Below are 25,218 nucleotides of genomic sequence, written 5' to 3' on the forward strand. Positions count from 1 at the left end.
GGGTTTCACCAGCTTAGCCAGGATGGTCTCGATCTCCTGACCTCGTGATCCGCCCATCTCGGCTTCCCAAAGTGCTGGGATTACAGGCTTGAGCCACCGTGCCTGGCCAACATACCTCTCATTTCTTACCCTATCATTGAATGAGAAAACCAGGTTTATCCAGAATGCAAGCAAGTCCCCATGAGACTTCTTTTTTTTTTTTTTTTTTTTTTTGAGACAGAGTCTCGCTCTGTCGCCCAGGCTGGAATGCAGTGGCGCAATCTCGGCTCACTGCAAGCTCCGCCTCCCGGGTTCACGCCATTCTCCTGCCTCAGCCTCCTGAGTAGCTGGGACTACAGGCGCCCGCCACCGCGCCCGGCTAATTTTTTGTATTTTTAGTAGAAACGGGGTTTCACCGTGGTCTCGATCTCCTGACCTTGTGATCCGCCCGCCTCGGCCTCCCAAAGTGCTGGGATTACAGGCGTGAGCCACCGCGCCCGGCCCATGAGACTTCTTTCACACATGCTTGTGTAGTGATGTTCTCGAGATCCAGTTAGGTGATCTGCCATCCAGGAAGTTTTCAAATCGTTATACACAAATGAAAGTTATGAAGCGTAATCTTGAAACCAGTACCATTCAGCATAAAAACCAGTGTGCCTCTCCTCAGTGCCATCCTGTCGTCTTACTGCTAGACCCTCTCTACTATTTAACATTTTGTCATGTTTGCTTTATATGTCTCTAAATACCTGTTTTCTTTTCTTTACTTTTTTTCCTAAGCTGTTGGAAAGTAAATTGTAGACATCATGGCCCTTAACCCTCAATACTTGAGCATGCGTCTCCTGAGAATGGACATTCCTTGGAGCACCATTTCAAAATGATACCACGCTCGAGGCAAACGACAAGTTCTAATAGAGTTTTTATTTTTCTGTCCTCAGTTGTCCCCAGAGTGTCTTTTAGAGCCATTTCTTTGTGTTTTATTTTGATTGTTTTTTTCTGATAAAGGATCCAATCAAGGCTCATGGATATGCATTTGGCTGCTGTGTCTGTTTAGTCTCTTAATTTATAGCGGTTGTCCTACCTTTGTTTTGTTTTCTAAAGAGTCCAGACCAGTTATCATGGTGAGTGTTCCAGATTCTAGATTCATCACATAGTCTCCTCGTGTTTAGATGAAACTCTTGTGCCAGGTGTAGTGGTTCATACTTATCATCCCAGCACTTTGGGGGGCTGAGGCAGGAAGATTACTTAAGCTCAAGAGTTTGAGACCAGCCTGGGCAACAGAGCAAGATCCTGTCTCTACTGAAAATAAAGAACTTAGCCGGGCATGGTAGCACACACCTGTAGTTCCAACTACTGAGGAGGGTGAGGCAGGAGCATCCCTTGAGCCCAGAAGACTGAGGCTGCGGTAAACCATGATCCTGACACTACACTCTAGTGGGGTGACAGAGCAAGACCCTGTCTCTAAGAGAAAAAAAAGTAGATTGAACACTTTTGTCAGGAGTATACATAGGCAGTGCGTGTGCGTGCCACTTACTGCACCAGGAGGCACAGAATGTGGAGTTCTCCCAGTATGGATGATTCCAGGCCTGATCACCGGGGTGACAAAGGCAGTACCCTCGTGACTGCAGTGTCTTGTTTCTTTTGTCATTAACGTGTCTTCATTAATCGCTTCTTTCTCGTGGCTGTAGAATGCAGATGCACCCGGTCCAGTCGCAGGCCTCGTTCCCAAAGACCCCCACAGCAGCAACGTCACAGGAGGAGCTGCCGCCTCATAAGCCTCCAACACTTCCCCTGGATCAGGTAAGAGTCACTAAAAGTTAGAGCTGTTCTTCCTCCGGGTGGTGGGAAGTAAGTGTATGACATCCCTGCTGTTCGGAAACAATGCTTTAAAGTATCCTGTGGATCCAGGAACTTTGCCTGGATCGTGCTTCCTTGGCACTTGGAAAAAGAGCAAGAGGCCTTGGAAGTCACTTCTCACATGTCTCTTTTTCCTATTGTGATATGGAATGTATGTGTACCAATTTGGTGAGTATTTAAACCTCGTTTTTCCAAACCATCCGCCAACATTTTTTCTGCTATGATCGCTTGTCTGTTTTATGCTTCCCCTTTCTTTCACATCAGAGAGAGACTGGTTGGTGGGTTTTTTTGTTTTTTTTTTGTTTGTTTGTTTGTTTTTTTTGAGACGGAGTCTCGCTCTGTCGCCCAAGCTGGAGTGCAGTGGCGCAATCCTGGCTCACTGCAAGCTCCGCCTCCTGGGTTCACGCCATTCTCCTGCCCCAGCCTCCCGAGTAGCTGGGACTACAGGCGCCCGCCACTGCGCCCGGCTCATTTTTTGTATTTTTAGTAGAGACGGGGTTTCACCGTGGTCTCGATCTCCTGACCTTGTGATCCGCCCGCCTCGGCCTCCCAAAGTGCTGGGATTACAGGCGTGAGCCACCGCGCCCGGCCGGTTGGTGGGTTTTAGAGTACTGCCTCTGAGTGCTGCTTCTCTCCCATGCAGTCGTTCTCTTGACCCCCACAAAGTAGTTGTCACTGGCTGCATCATGATCATCTGTCAGTGTGCAAGTCCTACAGCTGTTACGCATTGGGACTGGGATCTGAATTGAGAAGTCCAGGACTCTAGAACCTACCCTCTGGAAGTAAACTGTAGCTGATGAAATAGAATGAAGCCATTTTCACAGATGAGGAGCTTGGACACTCTTTGGGCTTACTTTTTTTTTTTTTTTTTTTTTTTTTTAACAACCCAATTTTTTATTTTTGTTTAAAATGTCTTTGTTTCTTTCAGAGCTAGTCCAAGGAGGAAATGAGCCCCAAGCAATGGAAAGCTGCACACGAAGACTGGAATGTGGAGAGCTGGGGAGTGCCCTGTCAGCTCTATCCCCATCACCTGCTCCGCCCCTTCACGGCGACCCACTTGTGCCATCCTTGAGCTGGAGCCAGTCACAGGCCCTAAAAGGACACTGCTTAGATGACTGACACACAGATTGCAAAGGTCCTCGTCCGGGGGTCTCTTGCACAGCTGATGTAGACAGTCAGGCAAAACAAATGAACGTGGAGTTAATGATGACTTTTCCAAATCCTGAGACACTCTTCAGGGAAAATCACTTTAAACTTGGGGGAGGGGGTTTACTCAAGAATGGAGTGGTGCTTTTAAACTTTGATGAGCAGCTAAACTCAGGTATATATTTGGGGAAGGGACTACTCTTAGTATTAATGGTTTTGGAGCTGGGTCCAGTTTACAGAATTTTCATGTTGCCTTTTAAAATAATTTTTGTTGGTGGTGAATGTATTGTACATAAAGTGGGAAGGGTGGGTGGGGATGCAGAAGAAATGGGGGTCCTAACTGGTGGGCACACAGCACTGGAGTGATTTTTATCTGTTTACAATCATGTCACACTGAATACTTCTGGGAGCTGGAGATGAGGGCAGGAAAGGTTTGATCTTGTAATATGTCACTGTGTTTCCTTAGTGGCCAGCCAGCCTTCAGAATAGCGAAAGGCCTGCTTTCCTTCCAGTCGGCCTGAGAGAGAACATCTGTCCCCTAACCACCTGCTGGTGCTGGTGTCTCTGTTGGAGGCAGAGTGCTCTCAGGAGACTACTAGAAGCTTCAGCCAGGAAGACAGGCTGCTCTCTCACGCTGGTGGCCCAAATCCTGGATTTGAGAAAGGGGTATCCCTTCCTGATTTTACCAGCAGCCCTACCGAATAGTTGTAAACCAGTATCAGGAATTGGGATCTAGAGTGTTTCACATATTAGAAGATGAATCGTCCTCATCACAGACCTCCCTGTCAGGACTGTGATCTAGAAGGCACCACACACAGCTTTCTGGCACGAATCACATTTTGTGGAAGTGACTACTCAGGTTTGTATATTTTAGTATCAATAAAGAATTGCACAGGTTTGAATAGGAAAAATGTATTCTATAGATTTACAGTTTGAATGTAGGAATATTTCAGTATATATAGTTTTTATTCGTTTTAAGTGAATCATGGTAAAATCAGTCATGGTGATTTAAAATAGCTATCAAGAACAAGTTCTTGGAATTATTTGTTGTGTCTGTGATAGGAAACCATTTTACAGTATTAAATTACTTTATTACAGTTGTAGAATTGAATTACACTGGATTCTCCCTCATTAGCATTCTGTGTTTGATTTTAGCTGAGAGGTCACCAAAGTTAGGACCCACGTTTTAAACTTTTGAATATCCCACAAAAGAAAAAACTAAGGAAAATACTGAAATTACAGGTCTTTGTAAAGAGTAGCAGATTTTTAAGCATGCTTTTGGGACAGTAGAAGAGCCTCTATGAAATATTAATCTGCCCTAGTTTCTTATAAATTCAACTGTGGGAGGGGCCAGTAGAGTTTTTCCCTCCAATTCCAGGATTCCTAGTGAAACACGGAACTGTCACGTTTACAGTTTGCTAAACATAACGCTGTCCGTGAAAAAGGAAGCTGATCAGAAGCATCTGTGATACAGAGAACTGAAATTCAAGACATCAGTTCCAGGATGACGGAAGTTCACATCCGTACGCAAACGCTTGGCCTGGTGGTGTTGCCTAGGGCTCAGGCAGATTTGAGAGTTGAGTAGGGAACACAGATGCCTCTGAGCTATGATGCACAAGAGTACAGATTTGCTCTCAGAGGTTTTACTTTTAAATTTGATGTATTTGCAAGTGGATTGAGTTTTGAGCCTGTGTTCTCACTGGATCCTAATTCTTGTTAGAAACCTATCACTGGCATAACGTGGTTTAGAAGAGTGAAGAGGACAGAAGGTTTTCGGATGGGTCTGCCCTGTAGCTAGTATCCGCTAACATGGAGCATTGCTACTTCAGTTTCTGTGTGTGTGCAGAAGCAGGGAGGAGGGGAAAAAAACTGCTAGTTTGGAGCTGGTTAGCCCTGGTCCAGGCCCAGAGAATCTGGCCACTGACAGCTTTTCTCTTTTCCTGGTAAGGCTGGTTTGAATCAGAGGCCTCTCACTTCTCCCTAACAGGAGCACTGTCACCGTGGGCCTCTCCCCATGACTACCCCAGGGGCCTGGGTGGGAGTGGCTGTGAGCAGCATCTGGGCTAGTGCCCTCTTTCCTTCTGCCCTCGTGGTCCTCGAGCAGCTGTGTGCGCACTGTTCCAGGTACTCCTGTCTCCTCCCTCTCCCAGTGACCGCCCCCATCAGCTGTTGCTAGAGCCGTGCTGTGAACTACACAGGAAAAGTCAGTAAATCCCTTTATCCTTCATCTCCCTTCTTGGTTTTAGACAGAAAATATTAAAGAAGAGCAATAGGAAATAGAACTACTGTATTAAATTATAACACCGTGAACAGGAGCAACAGCAGCCGCAGAATTGTCAGCCTTCCCGCATCCTGTGTGGGCAGGTGTCCATGCGTTACAGGTACTAGTGCTTCGTCCTTTGTCCGGGGAGTGTTCTGCGCTTTCACAGGTCTTTGAAGTGCAGATCTGCTATAAGCTGTCTGGAGCTGCAAGGTTGCAGGAATCCACATGACCGTGAGCTGCTGTGAACCCCCAGTCCACCCATCCCCAAGCAGGATCTTTTTCTCACCTTTTCTTCCTCCTCTAGCACTTCTCTCTCCAAGTGTCTTAAGCAGATGCAGTGTCTTAAAGCAGATGCAAATACATTTGCCATCTTCTCCATTAGGAAAATGATGGTTATGTGATCCGTTATAATTAGAAAGTAGTGTGTAAAGTGTCCTGAAAAGGTTTGCTCTCAAGCTAGAAGGACATTTCACCCCGTGGGTCACTGTCACCTTGTCAGTATGCCAGCTCTCAGTGGTCCCCAAGAGGACGGGGATAGCTGAGATCATGGAGAATGGGAAATAGCTTCGCACCTCTTTGATTTAACACCCATGGCTCACCTTTATTTGAGTTGTTAGTAAGTTAGAAACTTGTGTCCCTAAGGCCCAAGAGAAAGAAAAGATGAGCTTCTTGGGAGGATTCTAAATTTGTTTTCCCCTCAGAATTAAAAAGTAGTTTTTAATTCAGCTACTTTTTCCCCTCACTTAAAAGGTAGCAGGAGCTGTTGGCTAAAATTCGTTACAGTGAATGCACGTGGAGGATAAATAAGAACAAACCCTGGGCCGGGCGCGGTGGCTCAAGCCTGTAATCCCAGCACTTTGGGAGGCCGAGACGGGCGGATCACGAGGTCAGGAGATCGAGACCATCCTGGCTAACACGGTGAAACCCCGTCTCTACTAAAAAAAATAATACAAAAAACTAGCCGGGCGCGGTGGCGGGCGCCTGTAGTCCCAACTACTCGGGAGGCTGAGGCAGGAGAATGGCGTGAACCCGGGAGGCGGAGCTTGCAGTGAGCTGAGATCCGGCCACTGCACTCCAGCCTGGGCGGCAGAGCGAGACTCCGTCTCCAAAAAAAAAAAAAAAAAAAAGAACAAACCCTGCAGGATTCTTGTTGACGTAACTTTCCATCCCACCTCCGCCTCTGCTTCATCACCAGCCTTCATCAGGTTGGTTTAGTTTACCTGGTCGTACACATGAGCTGCTTACCAACAGTTTGTATCTTCTTACTGAGCCCAGGCCAGATGCTCTCGGAAGGCAGGGCCTCGTCATGCTCCTCTTCGTTAGGCTTAATGCAAACCTGAAGACCTGCAGTTTGTGCCCCTCAGTTCAGTCAAACCTCAGCTTTAAATGTCGATTTACTCTGGCTTGTCCCTTGGAAGTGCTTCTTGTGACTAAGCATTTGGTGTCGTTATCCCATGCCATTTCTCTGCTGTATTATTTTGTGTACTATAATTATTTTTGCTGATTCCTACTGCTGGCAAAGGGTATGCTCAGTGCCATCCCAGGCCCACAGAATCCCAGTGTTGCAGTCACCACAGCTGTCAGAAACAAGCTTGCAATCCATACCTCTTGGTTCACTTTTTTTTTTTTTAATGGAAGTTCAAATCTGTAAATATTACACTGCTCTTAAGACCTGATTTGAAATTTCACAGGAAGGCTTAATCCTACAGTCGCAAGGTAAGGACAGTTCAATAGTGTCAGAACCCCAACATGCTTGAAGAGAACCTCGGTTTTCATAGAAAAGAAAGGCTGACGGTTTTCTGGCGTTGTTGCCCTTGTTTGTTTGTCTGTCAGTCAGTTCACCCCCTGCAGATTCTTCATGGACCCGCATTGCAGAAATCAGTCCCATGTATTAGTGAGCCGTGTGCCGCCCAATTCTGGGGTTCCTGGGGTGTGGTGTCTCCACAGGTAACTCTCCGGACAATAGCTTCAGTCAGGATACTTCTTATTTCGGTTGAGAATGCAGAGGCTTTTATTCGTGGGCTCACATCACTGCATAGGCACAAAGAATGTGATTGCCATTTGCAGCGTGAGAAAAAGCTGGACTCCCCATTTCTTTTTTGGTGGGTTGGACTCTGTGCCGTGCAGCCATAGGACACCGAGCCTTGCGCACTTTCCCCTTGGGACAGCAGTGTTTGGGTGAATGTTACTGCGTCCCATTTTTCTTTTTTTCTTTTTTTGAGACGAAGTCTTGCTCTCGTTCCCCAGGCAGGAGTGCAATGGCGCGATCTCAGCTCACTGCAACCGCCGCCTCCCAGGTTCAAGGGATTCTCCTGCCTCAGCCTCCCGAGTAGCTGGGACTACAGGTGTGCGCCACCACGCCCAGCGAATTTTTGTATTTTTAGTAATGGGGTTTCACCATGTTGGCCAGGATGGTCTCGAACTCCTGACCTCAGGTAATCCACCCGCCTCGGCCTCCCAAAGTGCTGGGATTACAGGCGTGAGCCACCGCGCCCGGCCTTCATTTTTCACATTAAGCTGGGACACAAGCTTTGCCTCCAGGCTGGATGTTGATCCCACTCTGTGCTAGACAGACGTTTGGAGGGACTGTTCTGTCTTGGCTTGACCTTTTCTTACCTAGTTTCTCCCTCTTGTCCTGCACGAGAGGACTGACTGAACTCTGATGTCAGTACGGCTGACGAGCGGCTGATTGTCCTGCATGTGTTTTTGAAGGGGGTGGCTGGGGTGGGAACAGGGGCATGGATGTTGCATAACTTATTGAAATGTTGACCCCCGTTCAGGAAACCATGCGGCCCCTTCCCTTCCCTTCCCTTCCCTTCCCTTCCCTTCCCTTCCCTTCCCTTCCCTTCCCTTCCCTTCCCTTCCCTTCCCTAGCCAGGGCTCAGGTACCTCACTCTCCTGCCTTGTGCACAGCTCCCGGGGCCCAGGTCAGTCTCCACCAACCTTGGCACACAGTGTCCGGAGCCTCTGCTCTGCTGCAAAAGCAGAAGCCTGTGAACCTTCTGGCCAGTACTGGAAAGGGGAATGCTATTTATTTTTATATTGTGTATATTTTGTCGTGGTCTGCTGATTCCCTGTTTCACTGAGAGCGACACTTACCTCAATAGTTAGTTCAATATTGTGTGTTGGATAATTTTTTTAAAAGAACTTTTTAAAAAGCTTTTTGATCCTTGGAGGTCTGTAGATTTATTTCCATATGAACTGGTTATTTTGTATAAAGTACATTCTTAAAATAGCAAGGCTCCTCTGTGTGTATGGTGCGTCTGTCTGTCCGTGTGTCATTTCCACATCAGGGCAAACCCAGACTTCATCAGGACAAAGGCATGAACTAGGCCACAAGGCCACCGGCTAAAATGCCATCCCTCATGTCCATTCTCATGCATCAAGAATCCATGGAGGCGGGGCACGGGTCCCGTGCACGTGAGAGAGGAATGTGGTTCCAGAGAACTTCAAAAACAGTCATATACGGATGGGCAGTTCTAAACCACGTCAGGGATAAAACATTCCTCACAGCTGATCCTCGCAAACCTGGCCTGGCCCTCAGCATCTCACTGGTAAAGGCGTCTGCTTTCAGAAGGTACTGCACCGGAGGTGCACGACTTCTCTCTTTCCAGGCTTTGGGGTGCCCGGGGTGGGAAAGGAGTATACAGTGGGGCAGTGCGGCAGCTCCAGCCTGGAGCCCGCTGTGCACACACATGGCCAGAAGTGGGAGCTCCAGCCTAAGCAAGCACGCAATTTTCTACCTGCCAAGGTCATTTATGTTTTATTTCCAGTTACTGGGAGAACAGATCAAAAGTAGCTACATTCCTAGAAATTAGCTATAGTCTTCAGACATCAAAACTCCTGTTTTGTCCTTAAATGCAGACCGTCCCGGTTTAACGATCATTCAACTTGGCAGTTTTCGAAAGAGACACATTCGGAAGAAACTGTACTTTGAGTACTCGTACAACCATTCTCTTTCACTTCCTGTACGGTATTCAGTAAACTCCATGACATATTCAACACTTTATTATAAAAGAGGTTTGGCCAGGCGTCGTGGTGGCTCACACCTGTAATCCCAGCACCTGGGAGGCTGAGGCAGGCAGATCACCTGAGCTCAGGAGCTCAAGGCCAGCCTGGCCAACATGGCAAAACCCTGCCTCTGCTAAAAACACAAAATTAGCTGGGCGTGGTGGTGGGTGCCTGTAATCCCAGCTACTCGGGAGGCTGAGGCAGGACAATCGCTGGAACCTGGGATGCGGAGGTTGCAGTGAGCCAAGATTGTGCCGCTGCACTCTCAAGCCTGAGCGACAGAGCAAGACTCCGTCTCAAAAAAAAATTTAAAAGGCGGCTCAAGTGTGGGCTAGCGTAAGTTTACTGAGCATGCTTAAGGCAGGCTAAGCTGTGGTGTTCGGTGGGTTAGGTGGATGCAGTGCATTTTCAACTGATAATATTTTCAACTCATGATGGGTTTATCTGGAGGTGACCCCATTGGAAGTCGAGGATCATCTGTAATTGACTGTGTAAGTAATCCTCATTCCATAAAAATTTAACCAGAAGTAGTACCCATTTCCAAACCCATGCTTAGGGCTATCCCTTTCTAGGCAGTGATCTGTCCACTCTCCTTGTAACCTCCAGTTGTTTGGTGTCTGATTGTCCGCACTGATACTCTGTTATTACTGGCTAACAAATTTTTGAGCCTTTTATCCTGCTACTGTTCTAAAACTGTTCAATTATTCTCCCATGAAAAGTGTTTCTCCGATAAAACATTTTATGCCAACCATACTTTCTTGTTTAGTAGTTGCATTTCAGTAACAAAACAAAAATCAACTTTAAAGTGAAAAATCAGGCTGGGCAAGGTGGCTCACTTGATGTCAGGAGTTCGAGACCAGGCTGGCCAGCATGGTGAAACCGTCTCTACTAAAAATACAAGAATTAGCTGGGCATGGTGGCCCACGCTTGTAATCTCAGCTACTTAGGAAGCTGAAGCAGGAGAATTGCTTAAACCTAGAGTGCAGAGGTTGCAGTGAGCAGAGATCGTACCATTGCACTCCAGCCTGAGCAAGAGTGTGAGACTGTCAAAAAAAAAAAACCCACTAGTAAACCCCAGATCAGATATGATGCTACTCAAACTGTGCATCTCGATGGGTTCTCTCAGTGGGTGGGAAGAGCACCACTCTGGCCTGGCTTCCTTCACTGTCCTGTCACCTTTCCTAGAGCCCAGTCCAGCTGCCTCAGTGGCTGAGATGGCATTAGCAAATCCACTCCCTGTGCATATCAGTAGCACACCCTTAAAATGCACGCAAACTTGGGTTCCTAACTTCCAGATGCCCTCCTACCGTGACATGAATTCCTCACCAAACAGGCCAGAATGTTTTTTCAACAGATTTAGCTGTTGATAGGCTTTAATTTTTCTTGAGACAGGGTTTCACTCTGTTGCCCAGGCTGGGTGCAGTGGCATGGTCTCAGCTCGCTGCAACCTCAGCCTCCCGGGCTCAAGCAATCCTCCCACCACAGCCTCCCAAGCAGCTGGGACTACAGGGGCACCCCACCACACCCAGCTAATTTTTTATCTCACCATGTTGCCCAGGCTGGTCTAGAACTGAGCTAAATGGTCCGCCTGCCTCAGCCTCCCGAAGTGCTAGGAATTACAGGCGTGAGCCACTGTGCCTGGCCTTTATTTTTTATAAGGAGCTTAGCCAGTTAGAGTGCTTCCAGATTTATCTTCTTCGGACCAAAACCAGCAACAAACATATATACCAAGGTCGGGCATGGTGGCTCACGCCTCTAATCCCAGCACTTTGGGAGGCCAAGGCTGTTGGATCACGAAGTCGGGAGATCAAGACCATACTGGCTTGGCTAACACGGTGAAACCTCGTCTCTACTACAAATTTAAAAAATTAGCCGGGCGTGGTAGCGGGCGCCTGTAGTCCGAGCTACTCAGGAGGCTGAGGCAGCAGAATGGTGTGAACCTGGGAGGTGGAGCTTGCAATGAGCCGAGATGGCGCCACTGCACTCCAGCCTGGGCGACAGAGCGAGACTCCGTCTCAACAACGACAGAAGAAAAAACAAACATTCTGGCGGCAGTGGCTCATGTCTATAATCTCAGCACTTTGGGAGGCCGAGGCAGGAGGACTGATTGAGCCCAGGGTTTCAAGAGCAGCCTGAGCAAAATAGTGACTCCGTCTCAAAAAAAATATATATATATACATATGTGTGTATATATATATACACCAAAAGTTAGCATCTTCCACTGGTTACCTGTTTCAAAACAGTGTAGTAGGCAGTGTAAATGTGACTGTATTTTTGGAATTGTTACTATTTAACACTTGTTAAGCGCCCTGGGTAACATAGCTTACACAGATAATGCTACGCAGTGAGCTTACTTACAATAAGCATAAAAGCTATTCCAGCAAGATTTAGGGGGACAGGAAGCTATACACTGTTACTGTAGATTAGTCTCAAAAGTTCTGATCAACTTTCTATTTTGACATTTGGAGACATCCGTAGGTGCTTCTCTTGTTAAAGATCAGCATCTTTTTTCTCTAAACCAATTCGTGTTACTGGAAGGAAAGGCACCCCAAGTTTTATCAGCCCCTTTGTGGGCTCCGTTTTGCTATACTCTGTATTCTCTGAGAGTGCTACTAACAGAATTGAGAAAATAACCACCCAGATGGGCTATTTTGGGGCTGATCTTTACCCTGGAATCTTCCTGGAAGGTGAATGGCCTATGTCATGCAGTTGTTATGCAAGAGGTATCATGGGACCTCTCCTTCTGGGTGGCCCAGCAGCAGCCGCCGCCTTCACTGTCCTCCCCGACAACTGCTGTTGATTTCTCTACATTGACCCTGCAGATGTTTCCCTGGCCTCATGGTGTTCCTTTGGACTTCTAAGGGACCTCTGTGCATCTGTTTTGGTCCCCTTTCTGCTAGCAAGGCTCACTCCCCTAGTTTCCTTAAGCAATTTTATAAAAAGCCTTCAGTGCAATGGACTGCAAAATACTAGCCAAGAAAGCGAAGGCATCTGGAAAATCCCCAAATGTGGCTATTGTGAGCTGAAATCCCGGCCCCCTTCTACATCCATGACATGCATATCAATGCAGGTGCTCTTGAGACTTATGCAGGTTCGGGAGAACATGACATGCTCCTCAAGTCCTGGATTTGGACTTCATTCTGGACAGCCTATGACAAGGATGAGGAGCCCTATTCTAGCCAGTTAAAGCTGGACAGAATTTTTAAAAGCCATGAAGCCAGTTCCTTGGATATATCCACGCGTTTTGCTTTGAGAAGGAATTGAGTAGGCAGTGAGAAAAGCCAAGTGAAGCCTGGCCCGTGAGTGCCTCAACAACTGAGATGAACATCGACTCACAGGCAAGTTTTCAGTAAGTATTTATTAAATACCCACCGTGAGCCTTGTACTTTGCCTAGTTACTAAGAAACCAAAAGGGAGAAAAACAGCCTCTGCTCAGAGTTCATAATAAACCTGTATTGTGAATCCAGAATACAGAAAGACTGGACTGTAGTGAGGTGCTAGAAAGAGTGCACTGCTTAGCTGAGATAGCAGATGAAGGAAAGATGTTTTTGCTTCCTCCCTGCAATGCAGTTGTACCAGGAGGGTGGAGTGTTGGTATTCTCAGCCCATTTAATTCGGATAGAGCTGCGGGCTCATCAGTTTGGGGACTGGCTTCATCCCCTGTTCTGTCCAGCAGTCGCGTCTTCTTGGACTCCTTGTTCCAACTTGAATTCCTCTTTTGCCCTGGCTCCACTCTAAGCTAAGATGAAAACTGCATAATTCAGAAAATGCAGCACAAGTAATTATGTTCAGTGTGATACTAAACATTTCCCAAAGGCAGCATAGATCTGCAGGAATTGCAGCTTGGGAGAAGTGACGGTGTTCCTCTCCCCACTCCCTCAGCCTGCTCTGATCATTCTCACTCACATGATCTATTGTGATGTTCACAGTGGAGCATGGTGGAGCATGGCCATCATCTGGGAACTTGCTAGAAACGCAAATTTTGGCATCCCACCTAAGACCTTAAACTGAAGAAAGGCCCAACTCTCTCTTATAACTAGCAACAGATGCAACTTGCGTGGTTCTGATGCAAACTGACCTGGAAGAATGGCCCTAACATTTACATTTTGGTCCTTGGATGCAGGCAATCTGAGCTGAACATCTTCAAACCTGAGGCATAGCATAGAAAAAAGAAAGAAAACAGTTTATATAGTGTAAAAAAAATTTTTTTAAAGGACTTAAGTTGGCCGGGCGCGGTGGCTCACGCCTATAATCCTAGCACTTTGAAGGCCGAGGCGGGCAGATCACAAGGTCAGGAGATCGAGACCATCCTGGCTAACACGGTGAAACCCCGTCTCTACTAAAAATAAAAAAATTAGCCGGGCGTGGTGGTGGGCGCCTGTAGTCCCAGCTACTCGGGAGGCTGAGGTGGGAGAATCGCTTGAACCCAGGAGATGGAGGTTGTAGTGAGCCAAGATTGCACCACTGCACTCCAGCCTGGGGGACAGAGCAAGACCCCACCTCAAAAAAAAAAAAAAAAAAAAAAAAAAAAAAAAAAGCCTAGGCAACATAATGAGGCCCCACCTCTACAAAAAAATAATTTTTTTAATTAGCCAGGTTGATGGTGTGCACCTGTGGTCCCAGCTACTCAGGAGGCTGAGGTGGGTGGATCGCTTGAGCCTGGGAGCCCTCCCTGGGGATGATCTTTTTTCTGCCTCTGCGGCCTCATTTGTCACTCTGTGCAGACTCAGTTCTGTCTTTAATTCATGTTTCTTTGCTGTACTGTGACCACCCGCTTCCAAATGCCTGTTGGATGTTGCCTGCTGCTGTTGTTTTGTCCATTGGATTTATTTGCCACTGTTCCAAATTTTTTATTACTAAAATGATTTACAATGTAATTTCCAGACTTTATTTCCCATAGTTTGCCTAATGTTTTAAAAGTCCTTTCCTAGCCATTTGATTATATGTCACGTTAATACTAACGCCTCCCCCTCATACCCTACTGCTGCCCATTTGTGTTTAAATGTAACCTTACTAGCTTCATTACCCACCCAGCTTTCCTGCCTTTTTGTGGTGGTAAAATGTAACAGAGAATGTATCATTGGAAGTATGCATCTCAGCGTCGTTTAGTACATTCATGTTGATGTGCAGCCATCACGATCCACCCTCCATCTCCAGAACATTTGCAACTGAAACTCTGCCCTGCTAAACGCTGACCCTTGCCATGCACAGTGGCTCACACCTGTAATCCCAGCACTTTGGGAGGCCAAGGCAGGTGGATCACTTGAAGTCAGGAGTTCAAGACCGACCTGGCGAACGTGGTGAAACCCCATCTCTACAGAAAATATAAAAATTAGCCAGGCGTGGTGGCAGGCGCCTGTAATCCCAGCTACTTGGGAGGCTGAGGTTGGAGAATCACTTGAACCCAGGAGGTGGAGATTGCAGTGAGCTGAGATCACGCCACTGCACTCCAGCACTCCACGCCCAGCCAATTTTTGTATTTTTAGTAGAGACAGGGTTTCACAATGTTGGCCAGACTGATCTCGATCTCCTGACCTTGTGATCCGCCTGCCCTCCTTGGCCTCCCAAAGTGCTGGGATTACAGGCATGAGCCACTGTGCCCTGCCAAGTTTTCTATTTTTTAATAGAGATAAGGTCTTGCCAAGTTGAAGTGCAGTGGTATGATCATAGCTCACTGCAGCCTCCAACCCCGGGGCTCAGGTGATCCTCCTTCCTCAACCTCCCAGGTAGCTAGAACTACACACACCACTGTGCCTGGCTAATTTTTTGTTTGGGGTTTTTTTGACTAATTTTTAAAAAAAATTTTGGGCGGGTGTGTTGGCTCACACCTGTAATCCCAGCACTTTGGGAGGCTGAGGCAGGCAGATCACCTGAGGTCGGGACCAGCATGACAAACATGGAGAAACCCCATCTCTACTAAAAACACAAAATTAGCCGGGCGTGGTGGCGCATGCCTGTAATCCCAGCTTCTCGGGAGGCTGAGGCAGGAGAATCACTTGAACACGGGAGGCGGAGGTTGTGGTGAGCCGAGATCGTGCCATTGCACTCCAGCCTGGGCAACAAGAGTGAAACTGCATCTCCAAAAAACAAAAAAAAGAGATGGAGTCTTGGATGTTGCCCAGGCTGGTCTCAAAATCCCAGATTCTAGTGATCCTCCCACCTCAGCCTCCCAAAGCACAAGGATTACAGGCGTGAGCCGCCGCACCTGGACTCTGTGTTTACTTTCTTGAGGACCTGCCATACTGTCTTCCACCATGGCTGCCCTGTTTCACATTCTCACCAGCAATGCACAAGGGTTCCAATTGCTCTACATCCTCACCAACACCGATCTCTATTTTTTTGAGCCATGCTTGTGGGTGTGACACAGCACTGCACCACTGTTTCTGGTGCCTACTATAACCCCCTTATCTGCAACTGCCACCTTAAGCTCATGTCAGCTGCCAGACTTCTCTTCCCTCCCCTGTCTTCTTACCTACTACCCCCTACTTTTAACACTCAGTGGGGAGATAATGTATCTTCCTCTGCTAAGGCGTGCTTCAAATCTGATACCCGCCTCTGACCTGTTTAATCACCTGCCAAGCCCTACAGAATCTTCACAGAAACCATTCGAACCTCTTCGTTTTTGTGAGCAGGCTGTCTTTGTTTGTTTGAGATGGAGCCTTGCTCTTGTTCCTCAGGCTGGAGTGCAGTGGCACAATCTCAGCTCACTGCAAGCTCCTCCTCCCGGGTTCACACCATTCTCCTTCCTCAGCCTCCCAAATAGCTGGGACTACAGGCACCCGCCACCACGCCTGGGTAATTTTTTGTACTTTTAGTAGAGACAGGGTTTCACCATGTTAGCCAGGATGGTCTCGATCTCCTGACCTCATGATCCACCCGCCTCGGCCTCCCAAAGTGCTGGGATTACAGGCATGAGCCACCACACCTGGCCCTCTTCTTCTTACACTTGTAACATTCTTAAGAGTGGAGAATGTGCCAAAACTACATTGCAGCCCTTCTGCAGCTGAGCACATGATAGCCCCCAACAAAATACATGCAAAATGAACAGAAAATGTATTCCTGCAGGGAGGGTGCCTCCCAGGATCATTGAAATAGCCGGTTATCAGCAGTAAGAAAAGTGCATGAGACTGAGAAGCAGGGATTTGCTTCTGGCACCAAATGTCTTGCAGAAGTGTTTGCATTGCATTGATTTTCAGTGTTTGTCTTCCTCCCTGGCTTCCAGGTCTCTCAGTGGGCGGCGAATCTCCCCTCACCCCCAAGCTGCCTTGTTAAAATCTTTTCCCAGCCTGGACTTTTGTCCGAGTCATATTAGCAACCAAGTAAACAGCAACCGGCTTGCCACCTGGGGAGGTACAGCGTGGCTTGACTGGCTAGTAGCCTCTTTGGGTTTTGCTTCAAACCCCACCTATTTGAAGGTGCAGTGTGCGGTGAGAGTCTGGAACCCTGCAGCGGGGATGAGGGGGATGCAGAGGGAGGGAAACCGACCCCAGAAGGGAAAACCAGCCCAGGCTGGCTGGCACTGAAAGCCACCTCTCCCTGTAGCTCAGCAGCGATCTGGACTATATCCTGGGTTCCAGAAAAGGCAGAGGTTCTTGCCGAAAGCAGGTAAGTGTCTTGTCTGTCTGCATCCAGCTAAGAGTTGGTAGGTAAAGACTATTCTAGCAAATAAACCATTTGGGGAAAGGGGAAGAGCAGCCAGTGGGACAGGGACACTCATCCCATTTGTTGGACAGAGTCAGAAGGGGTGGGCACGAGGAAGTGGCCTCCCCTGACTGTGGGGTATCCCAGGCAACATGCAAGCCAAGAAGCAAGTGATTTTCTCGGCAATAAGTCAAGAGCTGGCTCCTGACTAGTAGAGTGAGGTGCTCATTCCTGGGAATACTCACCCTTGCTCTGCTAATAAAAGGAGATAGGTGGGGACGTGGTCCTCACCCTGAGGCCCCCAACCCAGCCCCTCACAGCAGGAAGAAAGGAGCACAGCCCTACAGTGGAGCCGGCAGTCTCGTGACAGGTCTGACGGCAAAGTCAGAGGGGAAGTCATTGTGGCTCCTTGATTCAAGGATGCTTACTGGATGCCTCTGCACCATGGCCAGGATACTGCCCCGAGACTTTTTTTTTTTTTCCTTGAGACAGTTTTACTCTGTTGCCCAGGCTGGAGTGCAGTGGCATGATCTCGGCTCACTGCAACTTCCGCCTCCCGGGTTCAAGCAATTCTCCTGCCTCAGCCTCCCGAGTAGCTGGGATTACAGGCGCCCGCCACCATGCCTGGCTAATTTTTTTTTTCTATTAGTAGAGATGGGGTTTCAGCATGTTGGCCAGGCTGGTCTCGAACTCCTGGCCTCAGGTGATCTGCCCGCCTTGGCCTCCCAAAGTGCTAGGATTACAGGCGTGAGCCAGCGTGCCCGGGCTCAAGACCGTCTTAACTCACAAATAACCGGTAATTTTCATGGGGAAGCAAGTCAGTGTCAATGTAATGCAGTAAGTGCTGCAACTGAATATTGGATGGGATAACAGCAGCGGGCTCCTAGCCAAGAATGGGGGGACTCCGGAAAGGCGTGTGGGAGGAGGTGACGTCTGAGCTGGAGCGCAAAGAACATTTGTAAATCACTGGGTTTGGATGCAGAAAGAGTGTCCTGGGTGAAGGGGACAGTATGTGCGAGACTTAGATGCAAGACTGACGTGTTCTGAAAGCAAGAGCTGAAAGCAGGGATGAGGAAGAGGAAAACCAGGGCAGGCTGTACTGGAGTGGGAGCCTGACCCGAGAGCCTCGGGAAGGCAGCAGGCCCAAAACGGCCCCCGCGCCCCTTCACCCACTTGGCAGTCCGGAAGGTGGATTTGAGGGCAATAAGGCTGAAGGCAAGGAGCTGAGTTAGGAGCTCTCAGGCATCCCGGGGGACAATCGGTGATCTAGCACTGGCTGCACAGAAGGGGAAGCCAGAGGAGTCAAGCCAAGGGAATGGGACGTTTTTAAATGGGAAGAGCGAGAAGTGGTGTGATCTGGGGAGCTTGGAAAACGCTAGCACGCTCCTCCCTGCAGCTCACCAGCTAGTATCGTTTCTCTAAAGAGTGTGTCTTGTTCACAGTATGATCCTCAGTTACAGTGTATTAAGAATCACTTTTCCGGCCGGGCGTAGTGGTTCAGGCCTGTAATTCCAGCACTTTGGGAGGCCGAGGTGGGCAGATCACTTGAGGCTGACGAGTTCCAGACCATCCTGGACAACAGGGTAAAACCCCATCTCTACTAAAAATGCAAAAATTAGCCAGGCGTGATGGAGCATGCCTGTAATCCCAGCACTTTGAGTGGTTGAAGTGGGATTATTGCTTGAGCCCAGGCGTTCACGACCAGCCACAGCAACATGGCGAGACCCCATCTCTACAAATAATTTTTTTTTTTTCTTTGAGACGGAGTCTCTGTCTGTCACCCAGAATGGAGTGCAGTGGCGCGATCTCGGCTCACTGCAGACTCCGCCTCCCGGGTTCACGCCATTCTCCTGCCTCAGCCTCCTGGGTAGCTGGGACTCCAGGCACCCTCCACCATGCCTGGCTAAGTTTTTGTATTTTTAGTAGAGACGGGGTTTCACCGTGTTAGCCAGGATGGTCTTGATTTCCTGACCTTGTGATCCGCCCGCCTCAGCCTCCCAAAGTGCTGGGATTACAGGAGTGAGCCACCGAGCCTGGCCTACAAATAATTTTTTAAAAATTAGCCGGGCGTGATGGTGCACACCTGTAGTCTCAACAACTCAGGAGGCTGAGGCGGGAGGATCCCTTGAGCCAGGGAAGTTGAGGCTGCAGTGAGCCAAGGTCACGCCCCTGCACTCCAGCCTGGGCAACACAGCAAGACCTTTTACAATTTTCTGTACCTTCTGGATTTTCTAATTTTTTTTTTCTATTACTTTAAGCACTTTAAGAAAGGGAACAGATGTTCATTAGTAACAGAAAGTAATGGATCATTCCCGTTCGCTCATTATCTTCTAGCAAAACAGGGTGGGCCACAGGTGAGTTCTGGCGGTGGGGTTCAGGCGGGGTGGCCGGAGCAGCCTCTGAGTGCTGCTGGGTGGTGAGATCAGTTGACAGTGATGCGCCTCCTCTCTGACTTCCTCCCCACTTCCTCCCAAAACTGTCTGCTTCTGACTCCACGCCAAAACCATCCTTAGCCACCTCCACGCTTGAAAACTAGAGTCTGGAGTGGTGAGGAGGTAGGACTCGGTATCTAGAAATACTCCTGGACGTGCAGCACCTGGGCGCTGGAGGACTAGCCGGGGGCCAGCCACAGCAGCACGGTGTCTACCGTTGAGGGGTTCTTACAGTGCTGAGGAGAGAGTTCCTGAAGCCCCCATGACCCCATCTCTCTCCTTCCCTGCAGGCAGCTTCGGTTCCTAACTCGCATCCTTCATTCCGCAGAGCGGAGACAGCGCCATGGTTCTTCCCTGCCCTTTGGCCCTGGACAGTCACCAAGGCCAGGCCTTTTTGTTCTCTATGAAGTTCTCTCCCAGTAACCCTTGTTCTCTAGGCTTTTTCCCTAACCCCTCCCTCTCCACGTCATTGTTTTACTGTGAAGTGTCTCCTCATTGGCCTCTCACTGACCGCCCTCAACCCATTCTTCCAGAATAATTGTCCTCATACCACATTCAGTGCGGTGTTTTCCCCCTTAAAAGCATTCGGTGTGGCCGGGCAGTGGCTCACGCCTGTAATCCCAACACTTCAGAAGGTGGAGGCGTGTGGATCAGCTGAGCACACGAGTTCAAGACCAGCCTGGGCAACATAGCAAAACCCCATCTCTACAAAGACGTTTTTAAAAAATTAGCCTGGCATGGTGGCATACACCTGTGGTCCCAACTACTTGGGAGGCTGAGGTGGGAGGATCGCTTGAGCCTGGGAAGTGGAGGTTGCAGTGAGCTGAGATTGTGCCACTGCACTCCAGCCTGGGCGACAGAGCCAGATCTTGTCCCCCTGAAAAAAAGAAGTATTCAGTGTTTTGTTATTGCCTACAGGATCACGTTTAAACATTCACTTTTCATGTTGTGAAAATGCCAATCGAAAAGAAAACCAAAAAAATGCCCTTTTAGGAGGGCACATACTGTCTCTAGCCACCCAGGCTCTCCGCATGTGGCCTAACCTGCCTTTGCTGCCTCCTTCCCACAGTTCTGTTCCCTGAACCCTCTGCTCATACCACGCCCACATCTAGGCTCTGCACACCCCACCTTCTGCTTCTAAATTCTTCCTTATGCTTTTTTTTTTTTTTTTTTTTTTTGAGACGGAGTCTCGCTCTGTCACCCAGTCTGGAGTGCAGTGGCCAGATCTCAGCTCACTGCAAGCTCCGACTCCCGGATTCAAGCGATTCTCCTGCCTCAGCCTCCCGAGTAGTTGGGACTACAGGCACGTGCCACCACGCCTGATTGATTTTTGTGTTTTTAGTAGAAACGGAATTTCACTATGTTGGCCAGGCTGGTCTCGAACTCCTGACCTCATGATCCACCCACTAAGGCCTCCCAGAGTGCTGGTATCACAGGCGTGAGCCACCGTGCCTGGCCAATGCTCCCTTATTATTATTATTATTATTTATTTATATATGTATTTTTCGAGATGGAGTCTCGCTCTGTCACCCAGGGTGGAGTGCAGTGGCGCGATCTCAACTCACTGCAAGCTCCACCTCCCAGGTTCGAGCGATTCTCCTGCCTCGGCCTCCTGAGTACCTGGGATTACAGACATGCGTCACCACGCCCAGCTAATTGTTGTATTTTTAGTAGAGACATATCAAATTCCTTCTTAATATGATTCAGTTATCGAATGTGAATTGTGAATGCACTTGTCTTCCCAATGCACAGTGACACAATGTCATGGCCAGATGCTGCATCCCGAGCAGTGACAGGGAGCCTCTGTCGTCCAGGTGGCTGATTTTCTAGTCCTTTCCCACTTTGATTCCAGAGTTTCAGGTGTGTCTTCTCATTGTTCTGTATCCCAGCACTTAGATTATGATTTATACACTCTACATTCCTTCAGAAAAGATGATAGAGGAGGCCTGGCGTGGTGGCTCACACCTGTAATCCCAGCACTTTGGGAGGCCGAAGCGGGCAGATCACGAAGTCAGGAGTTCGAGACCAGCCTGGCCAACATGGTGAAAACCCATCTCTACTAAAAATACAAAATTAGCTGGGCATAGTGGTGTGCGCCTGTAATCCCAGCTACTGGGGAAGATGAGGCAGGAGAATGGCTTGAATCCAGGAGGCAGAGGTTGCAGTGAACCAAGATCGTGCCATTCACTCCAGCCTAGGTGACAGAGCAAGACTCCGTCTCAAAAAAAAAAAAGGAGGCCGGGCGCGGTGGCTCAAGCCTGTAATCCCAGCACTTTGGGAGGCCGAGACGGGCGGATCACGAGGTCAGGAGATCGAGACCATCCTGGGTAACACAGTGAAACCCCGTCTCTACTAAAAATACAAAAACTTAGCCGGGCGAGGTGGCAGGCGCCTATAGTCCCAGCTACTCGGGAGGCTGAGGCAGGAGAATGGCATGAACCCGGGAGGCGGAGCTTGCAGTGAGCTGAGATCCGGCCACTGCACTCCAGCCTGGGTGACAGAGCGAGACTCCGTCTCAAAAAAAAAAAAAAAGGAAGGTGAGGAAATGTGGGCCATTGGCTGCCAGTCTGAAGCATTCAGCAAACCTTAAATGACTCAATAGTTGAACAACTGTCCCTTTGTTGACCAAATTCTTTGGCAGCATAGCAAGTGCCCTGGCCAGGCAATGTGGCTGCCCCGGTTGCCGTTTGCTGCAAGAACGCCCCTTGCCGGGGATCCTTTAGGCCTATGTTGAGAGAACACAAGGGCTTCCCTGTGGCGGGGTGGGCTGTGTCACTTTACAAGTCTATTCCCGGCCAGGCGCGGTGGCTGACGCCTGTAATCCCAGCACTTTGGGAGGCCGAGGCGGGCGGATCACGAGGTCAGGAGTTCAAGACCAGCCTGGCCAACATGGTGAAACCCCATCTCTACTAAAAATACGAAAATTAGCTGGGCGTGGAGGCATGTGCCTGTAGTCCCAGCTACTCGAGAGGCTGAGGCAGGAGAATGGCGTGAACCTGGGAGGCGGAGGTTGCAGTGAGTCGATATCACACCACTGCACTCCAGCCTGGGTGACAGAGTGAGACTCGTCTCTTAAAAGAAAAAAAAAGGGGCCGGGCGCGGTGGCTCAAGCCTGTAATCCCCGCACTTTGGGAGGCCGAGACGGGCAGATCACGAGGTCAGGAGATCGAGACCATCCTGGCGAACACAGTGAAACCCCGTCTCTACTAAAAAATACAAAAAACTAGCCGGGCGAGGTGGCAGGCACCTGTAGTCCCAGCTACTCGGGAGGCTGAGGCAGGAGAATGGCGTGAACCCGGGAGGCGGAGCTTGCAGTGAGCTGAGATCCGGCCACTGCACTCCAGCCTGGGCGACAGAGCAAGACTCCGTCTCAAAAAAAAAAAAAAAAAAAAAAAAGGAAGACGTCTATCCCCATCAGTGCTGGAACCAGTAGGATTTCAATTCTGTGGAGGGCAAGGCCTTGCTTTGTTCCCCAGCTGTGTCCTTGCTGCTTAGAACTGCAAATGGCATACAGTAGTCACTCAACAAATATCTGTAGAGTGACTAACACGTAGGCTTGTGGGTTGCCTTGGGGAGCAATTATCAGCCCTGGTGCCAGGTTTGGGGTTTTCATGGTGCTGTGACTCCTTTCATACCTTGCCTGGCTAATGGTTTCATCTTTGTTGCCTGTTTACTCATGCCTTTACTGCTGCCAGGAATCTTGTCAAGTCACAGGCTTTGATTACCACAGGCCTGCTGAAGGGAACTTCCGGGGCTGGATGTGCAGCAGCTTGGTACAGCCTCGGGGTAGGAAGGCACACGCTCCCGCCCAATGCTCGTCATGGGTGGAAACACTCACGTCTGTCTAGCTATGCTGTGGAGTGGCCCTGGGATTACGGTGTCCCTGATTTCTCTGGCATCTGTTAAATACCCCTATTTCAGTAGCCAGGGAGCCACAATTTTGTTTTGTTTTGTTTTGTTTTGTTTGAGACGGAGTCTCGCTCTGTCACCCAGGCTGGAGTGCAGTGGTGCCATCTCGGCTCACTGCAAGCTCCACCTCCTGGGTTCAAGCGATTCTCCTGCCTCAACCTCCCGAGTTCCCATGTAGCTGGGATTATAGGCATATGTCACCACGCTCAGCTAATTTTTTGTATTTTTAGTAGAGATGGGGTTTATCCATGTTGGTCAGGCTGGTCTCGAACTCCCAACCTCAGGTGATCTGCCCTCCTCAACCTTCCAAAGTGCTGGGATTACAGGTGTGAGGCACCACGCCCAGCCCACAGTTTCTAAAGTAGTAATTTAGCTCTAGAAACAGCAGGGAATGTGGTTATAAGAGCAGTCACAATGTTCTCAATTATTGGACTCCCTGGCTTCAGACAGAAACGGTTGTGTCCTATCCCTTTTTTTTTCTTTTTTTTTTTTTTTTTTTTGAGACGGAGTCTCGCTCTGTCGCCCAGGCTGGAGTGCAGTGGCCGGATCTCAGCTCACTGCAAGCTCTGCGTCCCGGGTTCACACCATTCTCCTGCCTCAGCCTCCTGAGTAGCTGGGACTACAGGCACCCGCCGCCACGCCCGGCTAACTTTTTTGTATTTTCAGTAAAGAGGGGGTTTCACCGTGTTGGCCAGGATGGTCTCCATCTCCTGACCTCGTGATCTACCTGCCTCGGCCTCCCAAAGTGCTGGGATTACAGGCGTGAGCCACCACGTCTGGCCAACTGAAGTCCTTTTTTAAAAATGTATTACTTTATATAAACTGTTTTCTTTATTTCTTTTTTGAGACAAAATCTCTCTCTGTTGTCCAGGCTGGAGTGCAGTGGCACAGTCTCTGCTCACTGCAACCTTCACTTCCCAGGTTCAAGTGATTCTTCTGCCCCAGCCTCCCAAGTAGCTAGGATTACAGGCGCCCGCCACCACACAGGCTAATATTTGTGGGTTTTTTTTTTTTTTTTTTTTTTTTGAGACAGACTATTGCTCTGTTGCCCAGGCTGGAATGCAGTGGCATGATGTCAGCTCACTGCAACCTCTGCCTCCTGGCTTCAAGCAATTCTCCTGCCTCAGCCTCCCGAGTAGCTGGGATTACATGCACGCACCCCTATGCCCCACTAATTTTTGTATTTTTAGTAGAGATGGGGTTTCACTATGTTGACCAGGCTAGTCTCGAACTCCTGACCTCGTGATCTGCCACCATGCCCCGTTAATTTTTGTATTTTTAGTAGAGATGGGTTTTCACCATGTTGCCCAGGCTGGCCTCGAACTGCTGACCTCAGGTGATCCACCCTCCTCGGCCTCCCAAAGTGTTGGGATTACAGGCATGAGCCACTGCACGCTGCCTTTTTTTTTTTTTTTTTTTTTTTTTTTAGGGGGCATAGGGTTTCGCTCTGTTGCCCAGGCTGGAGTATAGTGGCATGGTCTTGACTCACTGCAGCCTCTACCTCCTGGGCTCAAACAATCCTCCCATCTCAACCTCCTGAGTAGCTGAGCCACCATGGCCAGCTAATTTTTTGTGTTTTTGTAAAGATGGGGTTTTACTATGTTGCCCAGGCTGGTCTTGAACTCCTGGGCTCAAGCAAGCCACCCGCCTCAGCCTCCCAAAGTGCTGGGATTACAGGCATGAGCCACTGCCCCCGGCGGAACTTGAGAACTAGAATGTGTCTTTTGTGCACTACAATGTCACCAGACCGGGAGCAGTGCCCAGCACTCAGTAAATGTCTTCCTGAATGGATTAGTGTAGCACCAAGAGAAAGACTGCTGTCTCCCCCGCCCCTCCTTTCTTCTCTTACCCAAAACAAAATAGCTGGAGGCAGCAAAGAATTGCTGGCAGCCTGGAGAGCAGTGTGGAGTGCGGGAGAGCTGGGGACCCTAAGGCAGCTTCCGGGCACCGGAGAGAAGAGGCCCCTCAGGGCCTGGGCCAGCC

General features: G+C 49.0%; 2 protein-coding genes across 20 annotated transcripts in view; both read left to right on the top strand.

Moving 5' to 3' along the window:
- Positions 1 to 8,477, top strand: part of LOC105480758 (CECR2 histone acetyl-lysine reader) — a 202,062-nt gene extending 193,585 nt beyond the window's left edge. For all 6 annotated transcript variants that reach the window (XM_011739930.3, XM_011739933.3, XM_011739935.3 and 3 more), the window contains 2 exons: positions 1,665 to 1,776; positions 2,762 to 8,477. In XM_011739930.3, the coding sequence (XP_011738232.2) occupies positions 1,665 to 1,776; positions 2,762 to 2,767 (118 nt within the window). In that variant the 3' untranslated portion in view covers positions 2,768 to 8,477. The remainder of the gene's footprint in view (positions 1 to 1,664; positions 1,777 to 2,761) is intronic.
- Positions 8,478 to 11,816: 3,339 nt separating this feature from the next.
- LOC105480789 (solute carrier family 25 member 18) overlaps positions 11,817 to 25,218 on the top strand; it is a 28,466-nt gene continuing 15,064 nt past the window's right edge. For 3 of the 14 annotated variants that reach the window (XR_011613868.1, XR_011613866.1, XM_071079978.1), the window contains exons 1-2: positions 13,900 to 16,680; positions 16,796 to 16,858. Coding sequence is in view for 4 of the 14 variants with exons in the window: in XM_071079978.1 (XP_070936079.1) it covers positions 16,375 to 16,680; positions 16,796 to 16,858 (369 nt within the window). In the remaining 10 variants the exon portion in view is untranslated. The other 11 variants (XR_011613869.1, XR_011613870.1, XM_071079981.1 and 8 more) reach the window with 9 other exon arrangements.

Source organism: Macaca nemestrina, chromosome 15 (genome assembly GCF_043159975.1).
Source record: "Macaca nemestrina isolate mMacNem1 chromosome 15, mMacNem.hap1, whole genome shotgun sequence".
Lineage (NCBI taxonomy): Eukaryota > Metazoa > Chordata > Mammalia > Primates > Cercopithecidae > Macaca > Macaca nemestrina.